This window comes from Strix aluco, chromosome 4, assembly GCF_031877795.1.
Source record: "Strix aluco isolate bStrAlu1 chromosome 4, bStrAlu1.hap1, whole genome shotgun sequence".
NCBI lineage: Eukaryota > Metazoa > Chordata > Aves > Strigiformes > Strigidae > Strix > Strix aluco.
In genome coordinates this window covers 103,738,538-103,758,478 of record NC_133934.1, presented here as the reverse complement: position 1 = coordinate 103,758,478, position 19,941 = coordinate 103,738,538, and the positions used below count along the sequence as shown (strand labels likewise).

The following is a 19,941-nucleotide window of genomic DNA, read 5'->3' as shown; positions in this document are numbered from 1 at the left end:
CTAAAGGAACGGCAGCGCACAGAGGCATAAGTCCTTTCCCAGACCCGCGGTGCTAGGCAGCTGACCCGCCGAAGACCTTTCCTTCTCCCGCCTCCGCTTCCCCCAGGCGCTGTGCCGGGCCGCCCCGCGGGTCCCACCCCCCGCAGGCTCAGGGCAATCCCGGGGGCCGGGGAAGGCGCATGCTCCGCGCCCGGCGCATGCTCCGCGCGGAGGAGTGGGCGCCGCCGCCGCCAGGGGGCAGCGGCTACCCGGCGGCGGGAGTTGCGCCGGCCCCCGCCCGAGGGCGCTGGGCTGCGATTTTTTAACGTTTCTGGTTATTTAATAGAGCAGCAGCAACTGACCTTGCTCTCAGGTTTTTCCGTTTAGAAACAACTTGCGGGACCCCAGAATTTGGCTGAGTGCTGGTTCTTACGGTTTAGAAATTTAGAGAAGCGGTTACTAAGGAACTGCTTTTTAATCTGGTGTTCCTTTGAGCTAACGTGGCAAAAGTGTTAGTAGCGATGTCTGACACTCAAAGGGCTGAAAGGAGTTAGGAGAAGGCCTGAAACAAGAGCTGGAGACATCCCCAAAGAAAACCAGTCCATTTCACAAACTGGATCTGAAATTTCTCTTAAGAGATCTGTAGGGATTTGACAAAAAGAAAACAGAAATAAAAAATGTCTAACAATCCTGAATTCAGATGTTGCATTTTGAACTAGCAAGATAAAAAGACTAGAAATCAAATGGTCTGGACTAGAAATAACTACTGAAAACAGTTGCAGGGAAAGCAATGGCAGGAAACACAGAAACCTTTGGCCTGATTGTAATTTCCTATCCAAACAGTTGGAACTAGGTCTAAGGGAGCTAAAAATAAGCCCCGGAAGGAAAACAAAGTTCCCATGCCATGGTGAAAATCAGCAACCGGGATGGGGAATTGAGCCAGAAATTTTTTTTTAGTAACACACAATTTTACATGCTGCTTTTATTCTGTTTGCAGCCAGGAGGGGAGGGGATTACCCAGCTAAAGCAATACAAACATCTACTGTCTTGAGGAGAGAAAAAAAAAAAAAAAAAGTAATTAACCTGACTGTCCAAATGGAGTGCTAGAAAAGCTAAGAGAAAAGGGTATTTCCAGGAGCTATATATGGTGGCACTGTGCTAGTGGCAGTAGTGGCAACACCTATCTTAATCAGCTATCTCGGGCCAGATGTGTGCTAGAAGGAGAAGGGAAAGAAGAAATTCTGGCTGGCTTACTAGAGGACTTGCAAAGATTTGTGTCTTACTGTGTGTACATACCAGCTAGTAATCCAGCCAGCTACCAGAGGACCAGTCTGTAGGTTGACCAATTTATCAAGATATGTGAAAGGAAGCATTAGGTGCCTACAAAGCTATGATTTTTTTTTCTGGATAATGACTTATACCCTTCATCAGAGTAAAATAGGCATTAAGAAGGTGATTGTCATCATCCTCATCAGCTCAGCTCTGCATTTAACGGGGAAGTGGAGATTAACAGCTGGTATGTGGTATTTTTGAACAATTAGAAAGCGACATAGTCCATTAGCAGGGACAGTTGGCAACAATGTAAAATTCAAAGCTGGCAATTCTGTTGAAAGCTGATACTGAAAAAAATTTGGACACGTTAACAGTCATTATAAATAAAATGCTGGCCAGCACAGACCTTGACAGATGGTGAAATCTCCTTTCCCAGTTTGGGAAAGAGAGGGATAATTGAAGATGGGAACTCACACACATGAAGAGGAAAAGCTTGGAAATGCAGGCATCAGCTTCCTAGGACTTAATCTGGGCACTTAAACCAATAATCTGAATCTGGCTATTGAATCACATCTGTGACACACACAGAAAAGTAGCCCAGGCATGGTGGCTATTAGACCAGACATCTTCAGAAAAAGCTAGGAAGCAGTGCTGTAATTTTACACCTAATTTGTGAATGGAGACAGTGAGTGGAAACATGTATCACTCAGAATCTGAAAAGCAGTCACTAGCTTTCTGATTATCAACCTGATTGCCAGCTTTTGTTGTAGTGAGTAACTGCATAGTAACTGAATATTTCTGACAAGAAGATTGAAAGAGAGAAGCCAAAGATATATAATATGAATCAGTAGGATACAGGTATAGATGAAACCTTCAGGGAGAAGCAGAGACAAAAGAGCTTTTACTGTATTTGATCCAAAATAGTGCACTACCTCTTAATGAGTTTGAAATATCTTCTCTTTAGGAGTTTCTCCCAGTTCGAAGATGTAGTTTGTCTTGGACTGGTCATAACAAGTTTGATTGTGAGGGGTGAGGCCCTCCAAAGGGGACAGGACATCAACATATTAGCCAGGTCTATCAGTACTATTACTACTATTAGTACTATCAGTGTTATTAATGATGGAGGAAGACTCATGAGAGAAATTTATCTGGAAGATACATGAGAGGTTTTAGTCAGTTCTTGGGTCTCACCAGTAGTATAGGTTAAGAAAGAAGTGGTAGCACTGAAGTGTTTGTGAACTGGCAAACCAAATTATGTCACTTGAAATAATTTTTATCCAGTATCACAAAGAAATGATATACTGAATTCTCTATCAAATTAAATCTGATACTTCACCCTCAGTTTCAAAGTGCAATATTAGGAGGTGGGTCACAAGAACACTGAAAAACTATTTTCCCTGCAGGACAAGGAAAGTCACGGTGTGTAAGCTACTAGCTATGTTTGAAGACTATCGGATCGTGTTCCTCCCTCAGCTTGTATATTATCTAGGCAAGATATTCTGGTATATGATGCAAATGGTGTAAAGTAAACTTAAAACTACTAATGCAAATAAACTCAAAGAGATATGACTTATTTCTAAAGGGCTCTGCTTACTCCTGCAGGTGAGATAAGGGGAGAGATTGGGGGCAAAATTGTGCAAAATTGTCTCTCCTCTAGAGGCTGACAGACATGCGGAGTTTCTGCAGGGCTTTTCTATTCTGGAAGTTCTTTTGTGGGTTTATCAATATTGCAAAACTATTTCATAAGTTGGGGAAGTAAAAGAAAACATATCAGTGGTTGAGAGAGTGTGTTTGAGCACTTTCGGTTAAAAAAAAGTTGTAACTGCCACTGTATCAGTGCATTCACATTTCAAAACCTCTTTCATATCAGATATGGGTGCTAGTGATTACATTAGAACTCAAACATTGTGAGCTGGAGGTGACTTTGCACAGTAAAAGTCTAAATTGTCTTGGGATGGGAATTACTAATGGTTACATCAGTTGAAAATAACTTTCACATGTATGAAAGTTTGTTGTCCTGGTAGGCCATATATCCCTCCTGTTCTTTGAGCATGACTGACATAGTCCTAGCGTGTTAAGAAAACAAAACTTAGGTAATGATTGTTGGGTTGGTTTGAGTTTTTTTTCACTTGCACTCTCCCTGCTACTTTTGAAGCCATTGTCTAATTTAGATCTAAATTTACATGAGAGCACAAGTGTTAAAGATACCAAGTTTCAGTGTGTTTTGTGAAACAGTATCTGAAACAAAGAACCCCTATTAATGTCCCACAGAGGGAAACATGTGACTTAGCTTCTACCCTTCCAGGGGACAGCAGTCAGCTCGCCAGCCTGTATACACATAGTTAAGACTTAACTGCAGTTGGGCCTCTTGCTCATCTCAAATAGGTAGGGAAGGACTAAGCAAAGGAAGGTTTATGGTTGTGGAAGGAGACGACTCATGGCATTCGGTGGCTAGAGTACAAATTCAGAGGAAATCTGGCTTCATTAATTCTGTGGCTCATGGAAAAATTTATTCAAGCTTGGGATCTTTGGTGCTTGGAAAGACTGCAGTGTTCTGACTTTGTACCAGATGCTCACGCAAAGGTATTAATGCTGATACACTGCTTAACAAAAAAAGCAATAAAGCTTTGGTTGCTCAGGAGAGAACTGGTTGCTCATGAAGAGCTCTCCCTTAATCACAGAAGCATACAGATTCCAGATTTTATCTGTGAGATACAGGGTTGTGCAAATGAAATTCTTTACAACTTTACAGAACTGGTTGTTAGGCGTTGAAATGGGCTGCCCAGGGAGGTGGTGGAGTCCCCATCCCTGGAGGTGTTTAAGAGTTGGGTTGACATAGCGCTGAGGGATATGGTGTAGTTGAGAACTGTCAATGGTTAATGGTTGAACTAGATGATCTTCAAGGTCTTTTCCAACCTAGATGATTCTGTGATTCTGTGAAATGGGAATTTGTGCTTTCTTGCACAGGAACAGGATTTTGTTGAAGGAACAGCTAGCTGTTCTGTCATTCTCGTACTAGAAATATCTTACAGGATTCTGATATTTGACTGCTTAGGTCAAAGTGGCCAACATTTCCAGTATCAACACTAGAGTACTAAACTGTACAGAACCCTGCTTTTGACTATTCAAACCTTAAATATCTAGGTTTGGAGGTGTCTTTTCTCAAATAGTTGCCAATTAAGTTAACTAAAAAATTGTTACTCAGGATAGTTCCCAAACTGGAATACTGTGGGACAGGGAGGATTACAACGCACCATGCTAATTCCCAGGGTGCAATTTAGAGAGGCTTTTTCTGAAAAGCAAGACAACCCCCCATACGAAGGAAACTGTGGAGGGTAGTATAGAAAAGTAGAAATAGGAGTACTTAGAGGAAAGCCTCAAATGGATCAGCTGTTGAGCTAAATATGAAGAGGTGAGAAGCAGTGGAACACTTTTAAAAAAATCTTTAGAATTTGTTTTCTCTGAAGGACCATGCAGGCAAATAGCTCTTCAGTGGAATACAAGCATGCACCTCTGAGGGATCAGGTTTAAGACTCATGCTAGCTACCTGAAAGAAGGGAAATAGTGAAATTCTGAGTAATTTTAATTCACTTTTAATCATGTACCTTAATGTGGTATAAATATTAGTAAAGCAGGAGTTCCAGAAACCTGGGTTTCTGAGGATGGATGAAAGAATCTAAAACATAATCTATCCCTTTGAAATTTGAACTATTGAACCGGGCTAGAACTGAAGGGTTTGTGCTCTCTTTGATATATCAAAAAAATACTCGTTATGTTTTTGAAGCACTTGGCAACAGCTGAATTCTTTGGAAATCATAAATCCTAGATGAATTGTGAGAAGTTAATTGATGGTATGAATGTGACCCAGTTGCCCCCACTACTTTGAGTGCCCTATGGGGCCCTGTAGAGAGAGTTAAAAGAAGGGGAAAAAAGTTCTGCAGCACTTAATTGTCTACACTACTCCTTTAAAAGTTCAGTTAAATTTACTTATGGGGGTCCCCTCACAGCTGGATAAAAATATTTTAAAAGTTCTTTCTTTAAAGTGGAAAGGCAATGAATTGGGTACAGTAATAGCTGCCTGGAATGCAGCAGAACCTAACCCCTCCCTAACTAATCCTGCTATTTTCTAACCTTGTCCTCCATGCATAATCAAAGGCATCGAAGTCACATGCTTCGAAGTCAAGCCTTTGCAAGATCACAGCGTTTGCTGTGCACAGAACATGCCCTTCCTGCCTGGTGTGCTCTGCATTAGGAGGTTCTCCTTAGAAGCCATTATTATCTTGCTTAATACCACTCCCTCCTGTCATTTAATATTTTGGTGATGTCTTATTCTGCTTATTATTTTTAAGCTCTGTCCTGAGTTAAAAACCTAAAAATTCTCAGAAAAGCAAGCAAGTTCTCCAAAGAACAAATATTTTTTAAAGATTGTCAAAATACCAAAATGTGCTTAGAATTCATGAAATTTAAAAAAACAAATCATATAAATCAATGTATCATTGTCAGATCTTAGCTAAAATGTACTGCATTATGGTAAAATGGATTACTGTAACATTAGCTATTACCTAACATTGCTAATCTCCAGATCTCATTTACAGAGATGGTAGAATATGAGATGCTTTGGGGCAGACCACATAGGTAGGCAGGTGACACTGACTCCCTCACTCATGCCCTGCTGACTAAATCCACTGCCCTTTCTGCTTGAAACATTGTTATTGGTCATGCATTTAAATGCTCAGGTGATGTTACTGATGTAACAGGTATGTCAATGTTGACAACTCTTACAATTCTAAAACAAGTCCCAAATAGTTAAATATCACCAATATTAAAAACTCCAGCTGTTGTAATCAGACTCTTAGCTTAGGGAACTGGATTTCCTCAGCGCAAAACTGAGCACCAGAGACTACTTAAAAATGTCCAAGGAAAGAGACACTGGAAATCAGGAGTCTTAAATGATCCAACAGCAGATGCCTATTAAAAAGTCCAAGAATTCTCTATTTCATGAATTTCATGATTGTAAACCAACATCAGGCTTTTAGGAGAAACTTTGGTCTTTTTCAATGTTACTAACTCAGCCCTCAGTGGCAGAGTTTATATGGCACCTCGTATGTTTCCCTGGCTGCTGTTGCCGGCCTCACTGGTGAGGGTGTGTGTGGGACTGGGACAAATGCGGTCTCTTGAGCCCAATTCTGGCTTTGCTGTGGGAGCAGCGTGGGCATGACCGTCCTAGGGAGCGCAGAAGAAATCAGGACGCCCTGGACCATCGCGCTGGGCCCCACTGCGCCTCATAGATCAGTCTTGATGCCAGTGCTGCAGCCCGAGGGGAAGGCCATGAAACCGGGAAAGAGCGACTCACCGCAGGAGCTCGGGGTGAGGAGTTGCAGCACCCTGAGGACCAGTGTGGAAAGAGGAACTACGAGACACATCGCTGCTGGTTGCACAACCAACGCTTGAGTAAAGGTTTGGAGTCACTCACTGCCTTGGTGAATACGCTCCCCGCCTGGATTTTATTGCCTTATTCCCCACGGGATTCCCCCCTTACCTCACTACACCCCAGCGTCTCTAGAGCCAGAAGTAGCTGTATGGTGGGATAACTTTGTATTTGACTTATGAACAGCAGAAGTACAGTTGCCTGCACCAGTTGCTGTTGCCGAGTGGCGCAGCGGATCCTGCAGCGAGCCCCTCGTTGTCCTGCTCCGGCGCCCGCTCTCCATCTCTGGCAAGGAGACCCGTGACAGCCCCGGACAGCGGCACCTCCCCGCCGCCGCGCTGCCCCTCCCGCGCTTGAGGGCGGGCGGCCGCGGGGCGGGAGGGAGCAGCCCCGCCCGCCGCGCCTCGGAGGTGCGCCGGGGAGCGCCGGCCGTGACGTCACGCCGCGGTTGCCATAGGGACGCCTGGGGTCGCACCTGACGGCTGTCGTGAAGCAGCGGGAGGAGAACGAGGGCAGGAGGAAGGGGGAGGGTAGGCCCGGCCCGGCCCCCCGCCCCGGGCCCGCGGGGAGTTGGTTCCGCGCCGCGCCCCTCCGTCCCCGCCGCATCGAAGTCGGAGGCAGGAGGAGGAGGCGGCGGCGGCGGTGGTGCCGCCGCTGGCTATGTAGGGGCCCCGGAGCGGGCGGATCCGGAGGCCGCTGTCCGCCTCTGGAGCGCGGCGCCGGGGCCGGGCCCGGGCCCGGCGGGATGTTCTCCAAGAAGCCGCACGGGGACGTGCGGAAATCCACTCAGAAGGTGCTGGACACCCGCAAGGACCCGCTCACCCGCCTGAAGCACCTGCGCGTCCTCATCGGTGAGGCGGCCGGGAGGGAGGGGGTCAGCGGAGGGCCGCGGGGCCGCTGGCCCCTTGTCCCGGCGTAGGAAGGACCGGGAACTTGGAGGGACCGGTTGGGCGCCGGGGCCGGAGGCGGGCTCGGGGCTCTGCTCCAGCGAGAGACCCGGCCCGGCCTCGCCTCGGCACGGCACGGCGGCCGGAGGGAGGGCCTCGCGGGGTCGGCGGCGGCGGGGCTTCAGCTGGGGGCCGGGGGCCGCTGGACCCGGCGGGCGCAGCGCGAGAGGCTTCGCTCCCCGCTGCTGTACTGAGACACGTACGCTTCCACCGCGTTTGAAGGTGGAATTCTTTTGGCAACTGTGGATGGAGACGAAAAGCTGGTGTGCCTCCCCCGTGGATTATTCTGTAGAGCTACATAAATGCTGATAAATCGGCACGCTTGAATAGAAGTGGCTGGTGAGCGCTAATGGTGCCTGTGGCTCCCTAATCTATTTCCCCCTAAATGCTTACAGTAACGATTTATGTTTGTGTATGTTTTCAAGGTAAGAGCTACAACAGTTGAGTGCTCACTAGAGTAGATGTAGAGGAGCATTCATACAGCTAGTCTGAAAACACTTGGTTTGCCAGTTGGTCGAGGAGGGAACATAACCACTTAAGTACTGCGGCGGTTCCGTGTGAACAGTTGTTTACCTTGCCCAGTGAATTAGAAATTGCGATTATATGGAATAACTGCCTAATGAAAAAACAATGGAAAAAACCCCGAGTTAACCGTTCCAAAATACCTGTTAGTTGCATGTGTTTGTAAAAATCTAAGTCATTGTCATCAAGCTGTCCCTGAAAAAAGAAGTTTGCTCTGGAGCATTGTTCGGGCATGTAAATTCTGTAAATACATGTGTTGCTTCTGACAGTTTAACAACACATGAGCTGCGCTGGATCAGGGGCAACTGCATTCTGTATTTAGCACAGAGTACTGAATGGATTATTTTGGGTTCTGTCCACAGTCCGGGGGTATTAAGGTATCTTGGCCTGCAAAGCTGGATTCTTTCCTTTCAAAGGAAAATGGTTATTGGTGTTTGAAGGGACAGGTGTTCCCATATGGCAGTATCTGCTGCTGCATGACTTCTTTTCTGCAACATAATAATTATTTAGACTTTTGAAATGAAGAATAGTTGGGTAGCTATCTATCTGAGACACTTCAGTGGTCAGATGTATCCTCTTGCCTCACTGAGAATGTTACCACTCTTCTTAACTAGCTGTACTAAGCCAGCTGTGGCTTGCTGTATGTTGATTTATATTTATTTTTAGCTACTTCATCAGTTGAAATTTAAGAGGAAAGAGCATTATAAAGAAACTAAGTACTTCTCTGAATGTAGGTTTCCTGGCTAAAGTATGTTGAATATTTCTAGTTTTGCTTTAGTCTGCAAAACAATGTGTGATTTTTTTTTTTTTTTTTTTTTATCTGATCTGTTCTAGATTTGAGATTTCTGTTGCTTTTCTTCTATTTACAATGTTTTTCTTCGGCTTTGTTAATACTTGGATGCATTCTATAAGATGCAAGCCACGAGCTCTGTGTCAAGCAGACGTTCTTATCTAAGGTTTCTGCTTACTAGCTGTAGGACAGACTAAATCTGCTGGAGCATGTTTTCATGTGATGGCCATTCCCCTTTTCCCCCTGCACATGTGTATATCTCAGCCGTTGAAGCACAGCTACATACCCCTTCTCGAAGTTTGGGAGAATACAGTGTGTGACTGTGTAAGTAGGGAAAGGTGTAACAGTACTGTTCAGCTTGTCTGTCTTGGATGCATATACAAAATTCTGTCATTATGCAGATACTCTTAGATGCATGAGGTCCAAAACCAAGGTCTTCTTCTGGGGCAGGGGGAGTAGGATATTCCTCTACATATTCCTACTGTAGTGAAATAGAACTATATAGCAGTTTATTTGAAATCTGTTTTCTGCTGTCATCACCTGCTTGCCTTATTCCTTAAACTTCCCTGCTCCCTAAACTGACTTTCAAAGCTTCAGCTATATGCCCTTTCTTCTTCAGTTGTTTCTTTGACTAGTCTGCAGGACCAGATTAAAAAAATAAGGTGCCCACGTAAGATAGACTGCTACCTGAGGTGGCTACGCATGCAGACATCATCCTGCAGCTTGAGCAGTGTAGTGCTGCATTTTCCTGTTTATGTTTTTTTCTTCAGTGACAACTCCCCCAGTATACCAATGGGCATGTTTCCATGTGCTCAGGGGAGCCAAGCTAGCTATTGCCAACAGACTATCTAAGGGGAGAAGGGAGGAAATCTCAGTTCAGCTCTGTTCAGCATCTTTATGAATGAAAAATTATTTGTCTGGTTTATTGCTCTTAGTCCCTGCATATTGAAGACTGGAGGACTACCCAGAAGAGAGTTTTCTGCTGTTTCACTTCCAGGAGAAGGAAAGAATTTTCTCTTGTTCTTAAACTTAAAATCGTTTCAGTAGGCCTGCCAGGTGTATTGGAACAGTGTTTGGTTTTTTTTCTGTACATTTTAGTCTTTGGTTCAGCAACAATGAACTGAAACATGGCCTTGGATTCATGGTTAAGACTTGAGGGGAGGAAGGGGAGTACTAGTTCGTTTTCCTGCTATTTTATCAAGGCATCCAAAGCAGCAGTTCTTCAGTAAACTAAAATAATGGAGTGGTCATGAAAAGAGGTAGAGTGCTTGTGAATTACAGGCCGCTGGTTGTCTCTTAGCCAAAGAAGAGAAATCTAAAAAGTCTTATTATGGTAAAAGATTGACAGCTGGATGGTGCAAGGCGATAGTGCAAGTCAGGCATCTAAAAATATTTAAGGTAGTATAATGTGGTTGTTAGTAAAGACCAGAAGAGACTGAACAATTTCAAAGAACCTAATATGAAGCTAAGTGAGTAGATAGCTCAAAGTCTATTTATTTTTAACAAACTAAAAGTAGTATACTTTAGATAGAATAATTTAAATGCCTTTTACAAGGTAACTTAGAATGCAGTGAGTTGTATCATTTGAGGAAAAAGTATCTTGTCATTGGTGACAACTCAGTTTAAATTTAGTAAAAAATGCAAATTAGTCTGACTGAATAAGGAATATAGAAAATTTTGTGTCTTCATAAAACAGTGTTGTAACATTACACCAAATATCATTGCAGCTTTAGTAGTCTTACTGCTATAGTCAGTGTATAGAAGATAGAAAGATGGGCATGAGTCAGATGAGAGTAAGACTTCAATGTGAAAAGACATTGAAAGCTTTGGAATCCCTTTCTGTAGGGACAGATAGAGAAGAATATGTAAACATATATGAAAAAGATTATGAAATAAAGTCTATTAAGGCCTACCAAATTTGAAGTTACAGTAAAAGATTTTTGGCTTGGGAAGCTCCTGAGTGGTAGACTAAATATCAGGTATAAGCATACTGGGGAAATACGTTTGTTTGTTTGTTTTCTTCTGCTGAAGCACTTTTGTAGATAACTGCTCTTTGCCACTTCACTCCAGTGTCCTGTCCCTGGCTGGTTCTCTGCTCTGTTTCAGTATGGCTCTATTCAGGCTTTTTCGTAATTCAGGAACCAAGCAAAATTCAGTGAAATTCAGGTGACTAATTCAGAATTGATTAAATTATTTGCTAAAGTAAATATAATATGTGACCAATTTATGCTTATCACAGACATCAGATTTTTTTAATAGAGGTTAAAACCTTTAGGAGACCACCAAGTAGCAATAAATATTATCGGTAAGAAATGCTAAGAAAAATTGGAAAGAGATTGAGGTCTCATATTGTGGGACATAGCAGTCTGTGAGTGAAGGTAATTTTCATTGCTTTTCATTTTTACTGCTGCAGAATTTTTCTTGAAACAGCTGGAACTATCTGCTTTAAGAGATTTGTTTCTTTTGAGGTGTATTAGTTTCTTCCTATAGGGAAGTGTTCACACACACACACACACACACACACCCCTTTTATTTTCTCCTTCTTAGTTTTTGGAAGTACCTTTAAGTCTCCTAGTTTCCTAATGCTGTCTTGGTTGGTATGTGACTTTTTATCAAACTTTTCTTCTGTCTTGTTTCTAGAAGCTGGAAAGGCTAGTAACAGTTCTGTTCACTGAGCTACTTGTGGTCTGTATGGCAGTGGCTCAGGCTTGCCAGAAGCGAGGACCTGCTATAAGGAAGGCTGCCAGCTGCAGTTAGTGCAGGTGTGATCACTGAGACTTTTCTAGCAGATGGAAGTGGAGGCACATAGTGTACCTTATGGAATTAGGTATTGCCTGCAGAATGAAGCCTGTGATTTTCCAGAAAAATACATAATTTTATCAGTCCCCAGTGAATTAGCAGCTAATTGCAATTTTTAGGGTCGTTAAGAGGAAATAATGTGGAAATAAAATTGCGTTGTTCTTATAATCAGTGTTGCACTCTTTAATCAGACTTCAACATTAAACTAACATTTTGTGGATTTAAAGTGGTAGTTCATAAAAGTTTATTCAAGTAATCCTTCAAGCATCAAATCATGCGTGGTTTGTCCTTTTGTTAAAGCAGGGCTTTGAGGACTCTGTTATGATGTAAATAAATAAGGCTATTTCATACCTTAATAATATTGACTTTTGTTCTAGTTTTGATATCAAATATGTTGCTGCTACCTGTTGAATTTGTAGTTTCAGTCAGAATTTGTAAATATATGTATCTGAAAAAAAAAAGCTAAAACCCCTAAATATTTAATGATTTCTGTGTAATCTTACTATGTGCAGGCAAGTCACTTAAATATACTTGGTTTAAGATTTACTTTTAGGGATGAATTCTTAAAGAGAATTTTTTTCTTCTTTTTTTCCTTCTTGATTTTGTTGTAGAGTAGGAGTTACAGGCCTTAATCTGTTAATCCAGAGGAAAGAAAAAAGAAATATATTATTTCTCATTAATGATTTTATTTGTGTCTGATATCTTAAAAATACACTGCTTGTATCTCTGGAACCATGGAGAGAATGCTTGTAAAATGTAATGCTAAGAGAATAGAGCATTTGAAGTGTGGGGTGTTTTTTTATTATTTTGTTTTGCTATTCTTGGTGGTTGGTTAGTGCTCAACATCTCATGTAAGTGATCTCTGAAAGGGCAAAGTCAAGCTATACTGGACAGAGTGAGACAAGGTGCATTGGACATCCATTCTGATATATTGTTTAATATTAAACAATATACTTAAACAGAGATTGCATTTGTCTAAAGGGATTTTAATTTAAGAAATCTATTTGACTGGCAGTCAGCCCTAATGCTTCAGCTGGATGGCATTTATTGGTGTTGCACATCATCAACATCACTCATTATAATATCACTTACATACTATAATAAATGAAAAATGTTTTATGGTCGTTAAAGTGAGAGGCGAATGAGAAGCTACAGCAAAACTAGCTGCCTGGAATTTTCTTTGGAGCTAACTGTTCCAGAAGTTTCTGTGGATGTGCAAAGCTGTGTTATTTTTGGCAAGAGTTGTAGATTTTTTTTCTTTTTTTTTTTTCTTTCCTGGTAATTCTAACTGCAGAGGACATGTCACTGTTGTAATTCATGGATTTGGCTGTATGTTGAGTGCAGTTTAAGAAATTACACTTGATGTTCTGTCAGTCTGGACTTAACCCTGAACCTATTCTGTTCTGTTTTGGCCAGGAGAAAAGAGGGAAGAGTTGCTTTGCTTTCGGATTTTGGCTCGTGTTACACTCGGTTTGCCGAGAGCAGCAGCGGCCGGTGCTGCTGGCTTGCAAGGGTGAGGGCTGGAGGCGGATCAGAGCCCCAGGCCAGACAAAGGGACAGCTCGGAGCGATTGGATGCAAAGGAAAAGCCTCTGTGGGTTTAGCATGTGGCAGTTCGGAATGAGAATAAGTACATTACTGCGGAAGTGTTTGAAGTTGTTTAAATAAAAGCTTAAGTTGTGGAACATGCGTGAGTTGTTATGGAAACGTTTCTTAAAAGTTTATTAGAGTAACTCTTCGGGAGTCTGCAGGCAACTTGAAAGATTTAGCTTGGAGAGCTGTCAAGCTGCTTCTGCTCATTCCTATGGAACACTGGTGTTGACATTTGTAACAGTTTGTATGTAAATGATGTTCGTTGGTGCTGTTAACCTGCTTATTCATTCGTAATTTTTTTTCTTATATGTTTGTATCTAAAAGATGATGGTGATCAGTTCAGACTGGTCTGATGCAAAATAGAAGTCCGTTAAAAGATTTATTGAAGTGTGTTCTTTTTTCACTACCAGAAACCTCAAGAATATTTTCTTTGACAAGATTACCTTTTTAAAAAGAAATTAATTGTTTTTGTTAAGTAGCTGTTAGTGATTTGAAACAGTAAGGGCTCATGTGAAGCCCTTGTTCAGTAGCTTTGCATTTGTGGCTCACTATTTGAAACGTGATTTGTTATCAGGTCTCTTTCACTTTGACAGTCTGTTAACTATACCAGAGCCACCAGGTAGTTCTGGAGGTTTTCCGCTTCACCTTTCTAAACGACATGCTCTTCTATTCGAGAGGCTGTCTGTATGTAACTGAATCTCTGTACTGTTTTGCTGTAAAGCAGCTGTTAAATTTTTCAGCTTGGAGAATTAAGAAAGAGTAAGTTCGTTGGCCGTTTTGATTGTATGTTAACTGAAATTGAGGACGCTTAGAAACATCTTGCTTTCTAATGGCACCAGTTTGTTATGAGAATTGATACTGAACACTTCAGGCTATAGCGGGCCTCCGCTTCACAGAAATAGAACTAGAAGTCTGGCAGTCTTCCAGGTCATTGTTTGCTGCAGTTCTCACTGGTATTTTATTTTTGGGTAAGGATGAGGGAAAGTGACTTAAAAGCCAGTAAGTCTCAGAATGAGACAAGATAGTGTTTTCATTATACTATGTGCTGTAACAATTTTATGCATAAACATACTATTAAATTCAGAATTGCTTGAAATCAAATGTAAAATTAACCACAGCTTGATCTGTAATGATGTAGACTATTCTGATAAATGCATGGTAAATTTCTGTGATGCTTTTTGTGGACTGGTGAATGTTAATGTTCTCTTCAGGAAAGTTAATATGTATCTAAGATCTGGGGGGTGGGGGGGGGGGTGGGGTGTTGTTTTAGTTTTAAGTATTTTGAATGTTTACCTTTAAAGTTCTGCCCTGTGCAGAAAGTACAAGTTTATCTGCTTTATAATATTTTGATTTCACACAGCAGGCGGTCATCTAAATAGTATAGATACATTTTCCTTGCTAACTCAACTCATTTAAAAATATGTAATGGATGTTGTGGATTAATTTAGGGTAATATGTAGAAAACAAACTAAACAGGGAAGGTGAATTGTGTGTAAGTTAAAGACCCCTGAGGTCCTCTTCCTACTGAGGACTAGGTTGTTGTATGCATAAACTTGTAAGCTTTGCAGAATGTGGCTCAGGTGATCCCCTACAAGTTTAAATATACACTAAAAATCTGTGTTGCTTTTTCTGGTTGATGTTTTACTTCTGACAGTCATTTTTTTAAACTCTCTGGGGTGCCACTCTGTGTTGTAATTCTAAGTATGATATGCTATTCAAATAGTATCATTCTTCTAATATGTAATATTAAAGGGTTACATTTTTATTGAAATACTTTTGTGGATGTAAATTATTCATGGTTAAAAAAGGATGTGCTTATAACTGAACCATAACAAAAGCATTGGAGCAAATGGATTTACTCTCAGGCAGAGTTCTGTGGCAGAACAAATTTTCTGCAAGAAAATCTTGGCCTGGAATCTTCCCTTCCTAAAATGATCACTGTAGACACTTAAGTTTTGGATATCTTACTGAGATACTTGAAAAGAATGTAATGTTTCAGAAAGTTTTGAACAATTAACCTTCAAAAGAGTTGGCCATTTGAAAATATGTTCCTAAGAAAGAGTTGATCACTTGATAATACAGAAGAGTTCATTCTTAAAAGTACAGTCACATGTAAGCACAGAAGTTGGTAGGAGAGGTGGAGAGTTTTTTGTTTTGCTTGTCTGTTTTTGGTTTTTTTTTTTGCCTTTAGTCATTCTTTGCTACAGCTCCAGTATATAAAGTGGGGAATAGTAGAACTTCCAAATTTCAGTGGGTTTAGTGGAACTATGAATTCCAGTTGATCTGGTACGTGAATGCTGTTGTAATGAGGGTTATACAAATAGCTTAGATAACTAGTCTTCCATTTTTAGTTTGGTTCTCTGTTTCATGCATCAAAATAGAACAGAAATCCATAAACCAAAGAGAACTTCTAAAGCTTAAACCAAAAAAGGTAACTTTTCTTCTTAGTGTGAACCTAGAAAAAACTAAAGCTACTTCTAGAAAAGTTTTATGGGAGGAAGAAAAGGACAGAGAAGCTGTATGATGTGTCTGTGCTTTAATGTAACTTTCTCCTAAAAAAAAAAAAAACAAAACCCCAAAAAAAACCAAACCAAAAACCAAAACCAAACAACAAAAATACCCAGAGAGCACCACTGAACACACAGAGTTAATGCAGAGATCAGATTTGTACCAATTTTTAAGTTACAAGAAAATTATTAAGGAAAAATCAGCAACCAAAGATCCATGTTTCTTGTGAGGCATGAGGAGAACTCCATTTTCTTGACAAACAGATTCCATAAATGTTGCTGGAAATCTGGATTTTAGTATACTGAAACTATGCTTTGTACAATGGAAGCTTTAGTTTTTAAACTGTTGGGATACAGTAATGTCCCATTTTTACCTCTCCCATTCTGAGAAATTTCTGTAACTATTTTATATGGTGCCAGATCTATTTCGGAGTCCCTCCTTCCTCCCAATCTGGGCATAGGTATGAAGAACACAAGGAATACATTAGTTTGTGTTAGTTACATGAATCTGTGTTAGGAAAATACAAAGTTCTTTTGTTTAAAAATAAATAAATGCACTGTAAGTTAGGGAGGAAAGCCTGTTTCTGTGTAAAAACAAGGCTATGTCTCTCTTCTTAAAACAGCAGAAAAGATTAAGAAGCCAAAGCAGGCAGGCAACTTCCAGCAAATTCCCAGTTCAAGGCTGTGTGAGAAGGAGGTGCATATGCTGATTGTAGAGGAAGTGATTTTACCTCTATATGTAGCATTCATGATACTTTGGGAGAACACAGAGGAGAGACAATGACCTGGTGTTGGAGAAGATGTTTCAAGAGGAGAAATCTGAAGAGCTGTATCTTCAGTTGATCATAAGGATAAAGGTGAACTGAATGTTTTAGACAAATTTTCATTAGGGAAAAAAATATCAATCCTTAATTAATGAAGAAAGCTATAACAGCAGTGAATAGCTGAAAGTTTTAATGTTAAAGTAATCAAGGAGAGCAGTAGTTTCTCCATGCAGGTATTAGTCATGTGGATTGTGTTGAATATAGAGGTAGCTGTGAAATGGAATGATGTATGCAGGTGGACAGACTAGATAATTTCCAAGTCAAACTCTTCTAGATCTACATTATTATCTCTATGTTGTATCTGCTTTTTTCCCCTTCCTCCTTCTTGCCATAATTCTTGGTCAGGGTATGCATGATGAGTTCCAAACTTCTTGACCAATGCAAGGTTCCAAATTTCTGGATGAGCAGCTTACTGAATCACTATAGGTATCGTTCAGTGATGAGCAGATGCTCTCTTTTGCACTAGCTGGCAAACCTATCAGATGCGCAAGTGTCTTTTCCCTCCCTTAGAAGGAAAGCCGTTTTTCAGCATTAACAGAAATAGTTTGTGGGGTTTTAAAAGAGTATTATTTTCAGGTAATGCCAGGACAAAATTCCCATTAAATAAAATGTTACATTTTTATTTTCTTCCATCTGGAGTGATAGAATTTATTGCAAGAATTCAGTTGTTAACTGTTTGGTTCGAATTCCCAAAACTTGCTTTTGATTATGCTACCAAGTGTGACCTTAGGAAGAAATGAGGGTGAAATGTATTTGCCTAGAGAAGTTGCAGACTCAAGGAGTTTTTTACTTTCATCCTACTTTTTGAAGCTATAGCTTTATTCTGAAGGTGTGCTTTTAGTCTTAGTTGGGTGTTAATGGTAATAATAGAGGTCTACCAGTGCTAGTCTGAGTATTTTCTGAGGTGATTGACACCACATTGTTATTACATAAATACAAAAATGAAATTAAAAAAAAAAAGACCATCCTCTGAAATTGTATTGGGGGCCCCAGAGCTGGATGCAGTACTCCAGGTGGAGTCTCATGAGAGTGGTTCAGCTGGTTATGTAGGCAAGACTTTATTTTGTTGCCTGAAGAATCTAGGAATAGCGTCTCCAAAAATTACAAACTGTTGTATTGAGTCTTTAAAGGATACATTTGGTTTGGTTTTTTAATTTGTCTGCTTCAGAGTTGACCCATGTCTGGGGAAAGAATGAGGGCCTATTTCAGGAAACGAAACATCTAATGTGCCTGCAAAAATGCAGCATTCCTGTGTGTTGTTTGGCAGAGATCCTGTTTAACTGCTTCCAATCCCTTTAGTATTTGGAACTAGTGTTTTCTGCTCATTCACATCAAGTGAACCATTCCACTGTTTTCCATGTGCAATTCCCATACAGCAGTTACATATACAGACTAAAGATTATCTTCTGCCACCCTTCTTTCTCCTGAAAGTCTCAATCATTGCTTTCTTTTCCCCTTTTTCATCCTCCTATCTCAAACCCTTTTGATTTTCTTCTTGCTCTATTTTCTTGTCCATAGCCTAGAACTTACATAGGGTTCTGTCCCCTGAGTGGAAGTGGTTCTAACAGTTGTGCCTGTGCTCTAGCCATATCTCCATTTCTTGTGTACTTGCCTTGACTGCCTGAAGATCATGGTCTAGTTTGTTTAAAGAGGAATTGGGTTTTGTTGTCGTTACTTTAATATTTCAGACTCACAGATCAGCAGCTGAGCTGCTAGAGTTTAAAGTGGTGTAGCAGTTTCTGCAAAATGGGAGGTTTGGTAATCCTGTAAGTGGTCAGGCACATGCTTGCCACTCTGGACCACTAAGTTTATTGCTAGCTAAGCTGCCTTGCTTTAAGAGTTGATCTTAGCTGTCGATATAGCACTGTCTTCTCCAAGTGCACTCTGGCTCCACTACGCTGATTATGCAAGATGTTGGCAGAACGCTGTGATACTGGAAAAACTGAACATGTATTGGAAACTTTTATAGCAAGACTTGTGATAAAATTGAATTGTCGGTCCTCTAGAGCCACATAATAAAATAGAATTGAAAATATGCCATGCTTGTGGCTGCAATCCCAGGGCTGACAGGCTGATGTTGACTTGCTTCTTTCCCACATCCATCCTTTCAAATGGTTGATTGGGTGTTAATGGTAATAATAGTCTTTATAGTCTTACCAGATGTAGATCCAGTCATGTGAGATGATAGAGATTGATGTCATTCTAAAAAAGGGTTAAAAAGCTATGATCCAATGAAAAATTAGAAGGGGAGTTATAAAAGATAACTACAGTGAAAGGTGGTGCTTCAGTGCATAGAGCTGAAGCATATAAAGGTTTTATTTGCCTTGCCTTTCTTCATGGTTTTTTTAATTGTTTTTTATTTATTTCTGTTGGGTTTGGTTTTTTTTTTTAGTTTTATTATTTATTTATTTCACATCAGTATTCTGAAAAGGGAGAGTTTTGCCATTTAAAATACTGTGTCCCTGTCCTGTGCTTCCATGCTATTGTTCTGCCCACCTAGTGTCTCTAGTCTTATGTAGTTAAATAACAGGACAGGGAGTATCTTTTGGTTCAGTGTGTACTAAGGCCTGAAAGAATTGATTGTTTAAAATGATCAATCTAAAATTAATCTACATAAATCATCATGTATTTCTTTAACTGAGGATTTGCACAAAGCCATCTAGGGGGTTGTGGGAAGAGAGTCTGGAAACCTTCCTGGGGTACACAGGAAAGTACATCCCTCTACTCTCATAGTGATGTTTCCACCTCAGGGTATCCCTGAGGTCCCAGCTTCTGATTTCCTGAGACCGTGCAATCAAAGGCGTAAGGGGGACTGGGCCAGACTGGAAAGGAAAGTGCATGTCGGAGCTTGGAGGGAGTAAGGAGGCAGCAGTGGGAATCCAGTGCTGCTGTTTCCTTCCTCCCAACCTGTTTGCAGAGCAGAGGTGGTCCTCAACATCCTTCTCCCACTTTTTTAAGTAGGCTTAGTTGTGTCTAAGGGACACTGGGGACAGCAATGGTCTTACTGTTGTAGAGTTTGGGCAGCATCATTAACTTTATTTCTGTTAAATTAACAATTAAAACAACGTTCATCTGTACAGTGCTGGTCTTGATGGAGTTCTGGTCCATGACGGGTTTGCAGGCATTACTGTTGTGCAAACAATGAGCATGCAAGAAGACACTGCTTCTTGTTTTAAAATTCACTAGGCACTTACAGCATGCCATACTGAATTTCTTTAGCTTCAGTTTAAAAGAATGAAAATTTCAAAAGAACTTCTTTACCAATAATTATTTTTCTTTTA

The 19,941-nt window shown here is 40.9% G+C and overlaps 1 protein-coding gene across 15 annotated transcripts in view; it reads left to right on the top strand.

Annotated features, from left to right (window-relative positions):
* The first annotated feature begins 7,160 nt into the window (after positions 1-7,160).
* RALGAPA1 (Ral GTPase activating protein catalytic subunit alpha 1) overlaps positions 7,161-19,941 on the top strand; it is a 135,797-nt gene continuing 123,016 nt past the window's right edge. For all 15 annotated transcript variants that reach the window (XM_074824645.1, XM_074824644.1, XM_074824633.1 and 12 more), the window contains exon 1: positions 7,161-7,530. In XM_074824645.1, the coding sequence (XP_074680746.1) occupies positions 7,425-7,530 (106 nt within the window). In that variant the 5' untranslated portion in view covers positions 7,161-7,424. The remainder of the gene's footprint in view (positions 7,531-19,941) is intronic.